The sequence below is a fragment of the Dreissena polymorpha genome, chromosome 10 (genome assembly GCF_020536995.1).
Source record: "Dreissena polymorpha isolate Duluth1 chromosome 10, UMN_Dpol_1.0, whole genome shotgun sequence".
NCBI lineage: Eukaryota > Metazoa > Mollusca > Bivalvia > Myida > Dreissenidae > Dreissena > Dreissena polymorpha.
Window position 1 is genome coordinate 52,367,720 of NC_068364.1, and position 12,193 is coordinate 52,379,912.

The 12,193-nt window shown below is 34.5% G+C and overlaps 1 protein-coding gene across 1 annotated transcript in view; it reads right to left on the reverse strand.

Moving 5' to 3' along the window:
• Nucleotides 1-9,350: 9,350 nt before the first annotated feature.
• LOC127848798 (uncharacterized) overlaps nucleotides 9,351-12,193 on the reverse strand; it is an 8,615-nt gene continuing 5,772 nt past the window's right edge. The window contains exons 2-3 of the mRNA XM_052381424.1: nucleotides 10,946-11,269; nucleotides 9,351-10,673 (exon numbers count right to left, since the gene is read on the reverse strand). Coding sequence (XP_052237384.1) covers nucleotides 10,062-10,673; nucleotides 10,946-11,269 — 936 coding nt within the window. The 3' untranslated portion in view covers nucleotides 9,351-10,061. The remainder of the gene's footprint in view (nucleotides 10,674-10,945; nucleotides 11,270-12,193) is intronic.

The window sequence follows — 12,193 nt, forward strand, 5'->3', positions numbered from 1 at the left end:
TAACCTCCAATTTTTTGTATGAAGATTAATAGTTAAAAAACGGACATTTGATATCAAAGAGAAGCGATCTTAAAAAACAATGTGTGTTATGTCCAAAGACAGCGCTTTGTTAAGTCCTCACACATAGAATAAAAAAAAATCAATTTTACCATGTGTGTGTTTGCAGCGAGATTTTACATTCGACATGACTATATCGTAACATTAAAAAATTGTAAATGATTTTCCTGTAATAGCAAACACAAGTCCAGATAAAAACAGTTAGAATTACTATAATACAACATGTAATATCAAGTCGCTTAATTCTATATCTTTAATCAGACTGAAATAATAGAGAATTTCCACTATGCTGTTCAAATGAAAATATAGGAAATCCGGTGTTCACAGTGTTAGATCCTTTTCCTTATAGAAGGGCTCGAAAAACGTACTTGTGAATGACGTCTCTAATTTACACACCATCATGGCCTCATAATGTAATTTGCGTAAGACAACACTATTCTATTTTTTGTTTGAAACTCATAGACAGAGTAATGATTCGGTGACTTAAAATGTTGTTTTCATCACTGAAATGTATATAATACATGGGAGTAAGTGAGTATGTGAGTAAATTAGTAAATGTGTGTATCGGAAAAGAAACAAATTCAACTAGAACAAAATGAGTGTATGTTGGTTAAAGGTCGGTGTCTCATGGTCCAAAGAAGATTTAAAGACTATTGTTGGTATGATACAAATATGCTTGCTTAAATTAGTAACAATATCATACATTAATTAAATGTTAACAACATGCAATGGTCTGAGACACGTAAGTAAACGTTGGTATAAATAAACAAAACAACATGAAAAAAGAAGAAAACGAAAGATTTTGCATATACAGAAAATATCACACACAATTGACGGAACTAAATTTCATTAATAAAGGTAGGTATTGTTTGATAAAAAGGGTCTTGAGTACTTGAAACGTATTCTAAAGCGTTTATGCACAAACGAATTTTATTTATACCAATTTATTATATGATGACCTTTGATAATGAGATAGTTTCATATTTGCCGAGAATCATAATTTTTTTTTCAATCGAGCGCCATCTTGGAATAATTACGTATTCTTTCGTTTTCGACATGTGTGCATTGCAAAGTTCAATCGTATATATTGTCACAGAAAGTCTTGTGTCGTTCGGCGATAAATCGACACAATTGGGGAATTCCCGTCATTATATTATACCCACTGGCTTGTTTGCGGTAGACACAATCGTTGCGATTGTAGAATGTTATACGATATTTACGAAATTAGTAAATATTATTTTGGTGAACTTGGATCATTGGAGTAAAAATCCATGACAACGGGAAAAAATACGTCTAAAGAAATAAGCCGATTTTCGGTGGGTCTAAAAGAAGGAAAAAACCTGATATAAATCGAGTGTTTTTTAATGCAATCCGCTCTATACCCAACCAGAAGAACGCTGTGGAGGAAATCAAGCTCAGTCTGAGCGTCACAGCCACATATATTGCCTTATATCTATGCTATCAAGCGTGGCGGCCTTTGCTTTTTTAAAGGATTATGCGGCGCTTCAAAACATCGCAGCTAAAAAAGGCAAGGATAAAACCATGCATGATCAGAGCCGATCTCACCGAGAAGACCTATAGAGACCACAGCCAAATGTCTAATGTAGTAATTACCACGCCGGGTATGCGGATACTTTGATCACAGATGGCACTTCGATAACAGAGAACAACACAAGCCACGCGCGAGCGGCGAGTTCTTCAGTTTGTTTGCATTTATGTTCTGTTCATTTCGTTTTCAAACGCAAAACATTGTTTGGTAGATTTATGGTATTGTACTTCAAATTGCGAACAAAGAAATTCACGGAAAAACGGTGGATTTTATAAAAAAAAAAGATAAAATGCCATCGATAATCATCATGAATTCGATGATCAGTACGTATTTTAACAAAATAAATAATTGGAAATAAATCGAGAACGTGCCAACTATTCCAAATAAAAGATCAATATGTCAATTAATGTTACAACATGTAACATTTTAGTTTACTTACGTATTTGAGGTAATTCAAATGTTTAAAGAGTCGGATGCCAAATGTTCATGGACAATTCTTTTACCCATCATCTCAATGGCAATGGCACTTCTATTCCAGATTACTCGACACTTTTTACCAGATATACACACTATTTTTAGTCAATCAGAAATGCAGAATTCGTTGTGGAATACTGTTATAGTTAGCAGGCAATACAAAAAAATGTATGTACTGACGTAAATTAAAAACGAATTAACGAAACATTTTCTAATCCCTTTGAAATATAATTATGATTTTGTATAAATGTGAAAGATAAATACGAAAAAATTTCGATATGTCTGATGACTACCGTCTACATGACCATACATCTTCCAGTTTTCGAGTCACTCAACAGCTGGAGCTCTACAAAGAATACGAGCTTTAACAATTTAAAAATACATTCTTTGTAGCGAAACGGCTGATCTAAAGCAAGTATAATTATGTCCTAATTAAGGTACTAAGACCATTTACTTATATACAAGATAGCATGTCATTAAACTTCACTCTGCTAACACTGCAACTTGGAGATAAATTTCAGCAGCTATGCAAGTCCGAAATTCTATTGGAACTTTTTGGCTCAATGCCAGTAAAATAAAAAAAATATAGCAATAATGGAACAGGCGGTCGATTAAATCACACGATAGTGGTGTCAAAATTGTGCATACCCGTCTTTATTATTAATACAAACACAACACATTCTGCATATGCACTTGGATAATGCCGCCGATGGTTCGTTGTTAGACATTAGTGTAGAAGAGGATTTGTGCACTAGCGAGCGGTTCTCGTGTGGAATTTGTGAGGCAAGTTACTAGGAAAGCCAGCTTGAAGCGCCATTTGAAGACACACGAGGATGGATGCATAAAGTGCTCAGTGTGCACTCAGTTCTTTTAGACTGATGAAGATAAAAGGAAACACATCTAGGAGAAACATAGCCCAATCATGTGCGAAAGTTGTGGAAAAGATTTTCTGCAGTTGCAATTATATCGAATTTTAAAAAAGCACGAGGCAGGGCTTGTCAACTTGAACAACAACTTGAAAATATTCAGACAGAATTTTAAATTTCAAGACCACCTGAACACGCACACCATATTCGTGCGAGCATTGTCGGAAGACATTCACTCGCCGGTATGCTCAAAGTGAACATGTTCTCGTTTTGCCCGAAAGAAAAAGTATTCAAGTGCCATGCATGTTAATGACATGCATGGCACTTGAATACTTTTTGTTTCGATACAGTATACAGCCATAGGGCAAGCCTGAGGAATCACATGGTCGCGGAGCATAGCGAGCAGAGGTTCCTCTGTACTTGTGACGCGACGTATGAGTGGCCTTGTTCGACACAAAAAAGCCTCTGGTCACGTTGAGACCATTTAATGTCATCATCATTTTGTTAAAGTAATGTTACATTGTATTCTTTTCTTTCCACAAATGACGCATACAAGATTTCATAACATATCTTAATTTAAAGCAACAGTATGCGACACTTAAATTACAAGAATTGATATTTTTGTTAATGACTTTTTATTTTGATGTTTGACTTTGTCAGCTCAATATGATTTTACTGAGATAAGGTTTAAATGTTATTAAGCATGATTGTTTGTATTGTTTCTGCTTTGTTTTTTCATTTTGTTTGTTATTTTCAAAACAATATGTGACAATCATGAAGACACATGTATACCGCATTCTTAACTTTCAATCGCTTTTCTCATCAGTGTTTTCCGGTATATACATGTTAGTCTACTGTATTAATTAAGGCGCAGTTTTTATGCAAGTAGCGACAGTTTTGTACTGAATTCTTATTCACCAATTATAGTGTTACTTTACATGGGATTTTACGAAGAACAAATGTGTAGTTGCCGCTTTAAGATCCCTTTGCTCCCGTTATCTAGAGGCCTGCTATAAGTAAAATTAAACACATTCGTGTTGAACCACATGATCCGTTGTATTATTTCCGGTTGTCACTTGAAATATATTGCTTCAGAAATAAGCATTTGAATCTTATGTAAAAATTGCACTTATAACATTAATTGTATAAATTAATAGTAATAAGATTTTTGAAAACAAACAACACCATTGGTTATATTTCGCATGTGTATGTAATTACGTACGTTATGCATAGATTCCAAATGTGTCGCGCTTGACTATGCAAATTGATTCGTACTTCAAAATGTTTGGTAAGAATAGCAATAATATACATAAATGCATTACAGGTAGAAGATAACACTCGGTTATCAGAGTACCCAATTTGTTGAAAGTCTCTGTTATCCGAAGTATGCTATATCGGGAATCGAAGTATCCGCAACGCCATGAATCCCACCTATTAAAAATGCTCTATCTTCGTTTATATATCATTGAATACTATCTAAATTTCAGTATTTGAAGCACAGTGATTACTCTACATGCTGCAATAGCAAACAATTTCTTGCAATATTTCTAAGTAGTTTTATTTTGTTGGCATGTTCAGTTGTTCACTGTTCACCCAGTTTATGCTGTTTTCCGACCGAACATTCTATTTTTGGGAACAAATACCATTTAACCGTGATTTGTTTCTTCCCAATAGAAAGGGATACACCATTTATCAACTCGACCATGTGCCTTGTCTCAAAAACTAATCTTTAGGAAATAACTTGAAAACAAACTGAGGAACTTAACTATCACGCGTGGATTTTGTTGTTCTCTGTTAGCGAAGTGCCATTTGTTACCGAAGTATCCGCATTACAAGCGTGATTACAGGTCCTTCAAGTATTGCATCAATAAAATTGACTTGTCATATCAGTACTAAAATATCATTTTCATTTACCTTTTTTAATACTTGTTCGCAATGCACTTAACATAACAATATCAAAACGAATAATAACAGATGAAACACTGCCCCAGCTCATTGCGGCCATATTATTTAATGGACCAGAACCATACCTCTCCCGGCGCAGAAATCATTAGAAAAAGTGTTTTACGTTTCATAAATTTTGCAAAGGAGTTTTTTTTACAAACTTCGTCAATTAAAGATTATGACCTAGTTGCCTAACCCTATATCATGAATAAGTTTCTAACTTGACCGAGATATAACACGACGAATATTCTATCCAAGGTTTATGAAGCATGTGCAATAAATGAGGCCTCTAGAATGTTCACAAGTGTGTATCTTAAAATTAAACATCGTGATAAAGTTTTAACCCCAGATGATCCAGTTTCAAACACGGCTTATATATAAGTGGCTAATATGATCTTACTAATTTTTATAACCAATGGGAAGGAAATATGCAATGTAGACGTATGCTTTAGATTGATATAGTGACCTATTTTATTTCGCTCCACGAACCTGTTTCGCACTCGGCTAGAATATCACTGGAACAAACATTCTCTCCAAGTTTCATTGAATAAAGTGCAACGCATGTGGTCTCTAGTGAGGCAACAATCTATTTCTATAATGTAACCTTGAGACCCAAATGTTGGTCATCACGCGTTCCAGTTTCGAAATCAGCTGAGATATCGTTAAGATTAATATCTGACCAAATTCAACAATGTCGTATGATCTCTTACTTGCAATGCAAGGTAGCACGCCAGATTTTTTCTTAATTGTAGCAGGTTTTAAATCGCTTGGTAATTTGGTCTTAAACAAAATACAAAACATGTCATATATGGAATTAAATAAGAACACTCAAAAAAGTAAAATGATTGATACTATTGTTCCCACCAGCTGTTCTTTAATTTAAGACGTGCGACTTGTTACATATACCAAACAAAAAATAAATCAAGCGAATAACAAGTGATTTATTGCCATTTAATTTGAAAGCACATCAATTTACTTTTAAAATATATCGTAAGACCACCACTGATTGTAGCTATCAAACTGTGTTTAAGTCGGAGAGCAATCCAAGTGTAATATGGCAAGCTTGTAGATATTTTTGCAACTTCAATCTGTTTTATATATATATATTTTTTTCAGGTCGAATGTTTCGGTAACATTAAAGTAAATTGAGAAATCGAACAGTTTAAAGCTTAAAGTCAAATTATAACTAGGAGTGGCGCGGCAGAGGCCGACGCGTATCCCCACGCCGCATAGCTGTTATATTAAAGGCAATTTTGGGTGGGCAAGGCCTATGTTGGTGGGGCCACGGGGTGGGTAATGTGGACATGGATGGTCGAGATAGACCGTGTTGTCATAAGAGATGTTCAGTATTAATTTGAAGTCAATTGGTGAATAAGTGAAGAAGTTATGTTTAAACAAAATTTTGGGTACGAAACAAAAATTGGGTATGAATATTTTGGGTACGAAAAAATTATGCAAAAAAAATTATTTTGGTACGAAAATAATTTGGGTAAGAAAAACATTTTGGGTATGAAAAAAAATTGGGAAGGAAAAAAATATTGGGTACGAAAAAAATGTGGGTACGAAAAAAAATTGGGTACGAACAAATTTGGGTTGGAAAAAAAATTTGAGTACAAAAAAAAATTAGAACGAAAAAAATTTGAGTAGGAAAAAATTTGGAAACGAAAAAAAATTTGGGTACAAAAAATTTTTGGGTACGAAAAAAAATTTGGGTACGAAAAATTGTGGGTACGAACAAAAAATGTGTACGAAAAAATATTTGGGTAAGAAAAACAATTTGGGTGCGAAAACAAATTTGGGTACGAACAAATTGGGTACGAAAAAAAAATGGGTACGAAAATTTTTGGGTACGAACAAAAATTGGTACGAATAAAAATTGAGTACGAACAATTTTGGGTACGAAAAAAAATTTGGGTAAGAAAAACAATTTTGGTGCGAAAAAAATTTGGGTACGAAAAAATTGGGTACGAAAAAAAAATTGGGTACGAAAAATTTTGGGTACGAAAAAAAATTGGGTACGAACAAAAATTGGGTACGCAAAAAAAATTTTATACGAACAATTTTGGGTACGAACAAAAAATGTGTACGAAAAACTTTGGGTACGAAAAAAAAATGGGGGTACTGGGAAGTAGTACTCGTGGACCTCTAAATAAATTTGAAAGAGGACGGGAACCAAACTGCCTTTACCTTTATCAATGGCCCTGGGGTGGGTAATGTGGACATGGATGGTCGAGATGTTCAGTATTAATTTGAAGTCAATTGATGAATAAATGAAGAAGATATGTTAAAACAAAATTTTTGGTGGGCGTGGTCGGCCAATATCTCCTCCTACACTATAAGCACTAAAACCTTGAACTTACACACATGGTAGCTATGAGCATATGTGCGACGGTTCATTTTTTGGAATTTGAATCTGACCCTTCGATCAAAAGTTATTAGATTCATGTGCGTCGCATGTTGTTAGTAAAATGCGTGTTTTTACCCATTTTTCCCATTTATCTACCCATAACTTTTGACCCAGGGGTCAGATCAACATTCCGTCGCCGTCACCGTCGCACATATGCTCATAGATACCATGTGTGTAAGTTTCAAGGTTCTAGTGCTAATAGTGTAGGAGGAAATAGTGGCCGAACGGACGGACAGAAAGATGGAGACCAATACAATATCCCCACGCTTTTAAAAAGCGTGGGGATAAATACATATTTTCATAGACATTTTTTAAGAACCCCTAATAAACGTAGTAAAAGTACTATTTTGTGCACATGCTATCTCTAAGAACGATATACATGTAGAAGAAAGGGTGGGCTAAAAAAATTCTTTGATATTGGACCAATTCATTTTTGGAATAAATTTCTATTTTCCTTTTATGAACCACTGTCATGCATTTCAGAGTACAGAGCTCAATTGGTTTTTAATTGATTCTTTAAACGCATATTATATATGCAGTTACTTTGTAAACATATATACATGGTTAAGCCCATTAAATAACACTGTTCTTTTCACTTTTATGTGTAAGTAATAGCAACACAAGTAAACACATTTACATTCACTCTTGGTCGGTGTTTAAATCAACATTGGTATACAAACATCGCTAAGCTACACAATGTCGTCAATGCGGACGCATAATTATGACCGGTAAAACGTGACGTTTGCCTAAAACTTGCTTTCCAAAACTAACGAAAATAAATGTAGTGTGATAGCTTCGAGTCTCGAACTAGGTCAAAAACCACTCAGTAGCCTCGCACTGTTCATATTAGGCATCAGATTGAGGTCGAATACGTGTGAATATACATACGTATTGAAACATCCATATTAATTATGCACGATAGCTATAATCTAACTTTATTTATCACGAGGGCGAGATTAAACGTATCATATACGTGTTATAACAACGCCTAATTACATGAATTATCTCCGTTCATAGTTCAAGAATGGTTTAACAAAACAAGGGCGACCAGCGAGAACTTTCTAACATTCAAAACGAAACGTCACCGGGAATAAGGTTAATTGCAACAAGTTCATAATCATGAACTACGAGCCGAACCGTGTAAAATATGGTAACTACATTGAGATACTTGTCTTACATCACTCATCGGTTTGCAGTAAAGGTTGAACCGTTGTAAGATTAGTTCACTGATAGTGGCTGTAGTTTATTCAATTATTTTATTAAAGAGATACACTGCTCTACATACACTACGATGATAAAAATAACAATGCGTTGGCTTAACTATTGTTGAAACATCGAAAAAAAAAACTATACGAACAATTTACTATTATTTGTTATATTCTACAAACACGAGTACTATAAGAAAATAAACGATTGTTGTTAGTGTTATCTTCCGTAGAATTGATTTCACGCATGTGTGTATTATGCATTTTGTGAATAAAACATCACCAATTATTATGCAATTGCTTTTAATTACTATCTTAGCATTACCAACCAACTTTAGAAATACGGTTATCGGGTCACGTTGATCTAATTGATAGTGTGAGATATGTAATGAACTAATTAAAGTTGCAAGCACGCGGAGCACACGTGTACTAGTTAAATAGCAGCGTTAGTTTCTTTTTATGTTACACGAATCATCATATCGTGCACTAAATGATAACCCATTATTGTCTCGCATCAAGTCCACCTGTCGCGCTTATCAATTTTGTTGTCATCGAACTATAGACAAACTTGATAACTTACCCGATATGAAATAATTTGGTCGACGTTTTATCAATTAAGTGTTGTTTAAGAAGAACGACAGATAACTGCGGAGCCCCGTCTAAAGTTTGTTTTAGCAAGCGTTGAAATGGATTGATAAAGTATCATGATTATGTTAAACGACGTGTGTAGTACACTTTTTATTTTCGTATTGCATTAAAAACACAAAATGCTTTATATTTATTTTAAGCCATCGGCGAAAATAAGTAATATCTATTCATTATATATCAAGGTGGAAAGACAAAAGGACTATCATTTTTAAGTTTTAATTACATTTCTTTCGAACAAAGCCAAACGATAACAAAATTATACATTATGATAACTGAAGCTATTGAAATATTTTGTCCATTCAATTTCTAATATTAAAGGGGCCTTTTCACAGATTTTGGCATTTTTTTAACTTATTCATTAAATGCTTTATATTGATAAATGTAAACATTGGATCGTAAAAGCTCCAGTAAAAAATCAAGAATAAAATTAAAAAAAGGAAAAGAACATTGCCCGGAGCAGGTTTCGAACCAGTGACCCCTGAAGTCCTGCCAGAGTCCTGAAGTAAAAACGCTTTAACCTACTGAGCTATTCCGCCGGGTACACATAATTTACGTATTTTATACGTTATATAAGCAATCTTCGTAGTTTCACAAAATTTAACGACAAAAACAGAACTCTCCAAATTATTCAATCGTTTCGCGTTGCAACGCTTTATAATTTTTAGGTTTTAAAATCGTCAAAAGATGCATATAATGGCTATATTAGAGCATGGTAAATGTTCAGTATTACTGTTTCCTCACAAATATCATAACCAAAACGAAAATTTGCGAATCTGAAACAACTTTTTTTAATTTTGTCAATTTACCAAAGCGTGAAAAGATCCCTTTAACAATATCCAAACCGAATTAAATCATCACGTTTTCGGCTGGTAGGTGATTACGATTCAAACCTATTATACACTTGTAATGCATCAGAATCCCTGATCAATCAACGATCGGATTGTAGTTATCAGTGGCTCATAATTCTCCTCATTGCCTTCTGAACATTTCCCAAATTCAAATATTTCCCACTTTCCATACTCTCCACGTGACAGAGAGCACATGATCACAGCCTGAAAGGCACCTGCGTGATGGAATGTAGTCTTGCATAGGTCTTTGCTTGGATTTGCTGCTTCATAGAATTGCAAACTGGTGTTAGGAAATCTAGAAATAATCGGAGATTTATATGCGCTTAAAGTAAAGAACAAATGTGTAACGGTGGGCGGAAGATCCTTTAGCGAAACATTCATCGTGTGATGCCCCTTTTTATGCTCATCATCCATGACGTCACCAGAATGACGTATTGCGTCGCAAGGGGCTTTGATTTTGAAATTACACAGGCAGTAATACGTTGAGCCATTAAACATGAAACATGTAGCGTCAAGGAAATCACGACCGTGAGACGGATATCCCCAGTTTAAATCAAACACAACGTCATTGATGTTTTCTGGGATAGCAACAAGAAGGACCACTAGCAATATGGTAGAGTTCGGCTGCACACCGACATCACTGAGCCTTGCCCTTAAACCATTCTTCAAATGGTCCTGAAATATGTACTACATTTCAAAACTACATTCTTTCAATGAATGATTGGGATAAATGTTTAATATTATTTTCCATAACACGTACAGGTACGACTGTTAAGTATTATTGCCAAAATATCACACACCAATACAATATGAAAAATGCGAAGTGAACATTTTAAAAATAATGTACTCTGCAATTAGAAACCTTTGCACAAATACCACCCACTGAAGTTTAGATTTAAAAGCAATTTAAGATGAATAATTATCGAACACATAGTGTGCACAGTTACCTTGAGCTTCTTCTCTCTGTACAGCAGCTTCTGTTTGTTCACGTTATGTTTGAATTCATTCTGGACTCTCAACTTCAAATCCAGAACTTCCATGTTCTGATCAAAAGGAAGCGTAAAACTCTGTCCCGTAAGAAGGGAAACAGTCAACACATCTTTGCCATTTGGCGGAGTGGAAGGTGAGCAGTGATCGGTGACATCGTACACCTTAAACATGTCGTCAAGTATGGCTTTAAAAAACTGCAGAGTTGGGTCCTTCAGTGTGGCGTGCTGATTGCAGTCAGGATGCGGGCATTTTGAGGTTTCCTCTACCGCTTTCATTGTGCACTGTGAGAAAGTACAATATAAGGATAATACGATAATTTATATACTTTATAATATATTCGTTTATTTTGATACATGCAACAGATATGTTTAAACTTCTTAATGTGATACTGATGCAAACTTGCGTAAATAAAGGCTGTTATACAATTTTCAATTCTCGGACGCTCCATTGCACAGGACTGACTTTGATATAATATGTTGAGTTTAAAGGCACCTTTTCACAGATGTATTGAAGTTTGTCATTAAATGATTTAAATTGATTAATGTTAACATTGGAACTAAATAGCTCCAGTTAAAAAACAAGAATACTCAAGAAAGAAACAAATTCAACTGGGCTCGAACCGGTGACCCTCGGAGTAAAAGTATATCGCTCAAAGCACTCAGCTATCCGTGCTCATGCAAAGAAATTGATATGTAATATATGCAGTCCTCGTTATGTCACAAAATATAACGATAAACAAAGATCTCATCGAATGATTAAATCGTTTCGCGTTTGTTTCACTTAATATTCTTCAGGTCTTTAAATTGTCAACAGTTGTATATGATTAATATTTAAGAGCACGGTAAACGTTTAGATTTAATGTTTTCTCGCAAATATTATAACTTTTAAACGAACATTTGCAAATGTGAAACTTTGTTTTATCTTTTTTGTCAATTTGGTAAAACTTGAAAAGGTCCTTTTATTTATGATCCTCATCTTTATGAATATTTGGCTAGGCAATTTGGAAGATTTTTAAAGATAAAATACCATATAATTTATCCAAAAAAGATAAAGGAAATAATAATACAAACTAAACTATCTGCAAATAGAACTATTATGCAAACACCATGATTTGATATAATACCTTTGATACGGTTCATGCATGCGCATGTCGTATCCCCACTTGAATACCGCTTGATAGATGAAAGCTATCATTCGGACATAAC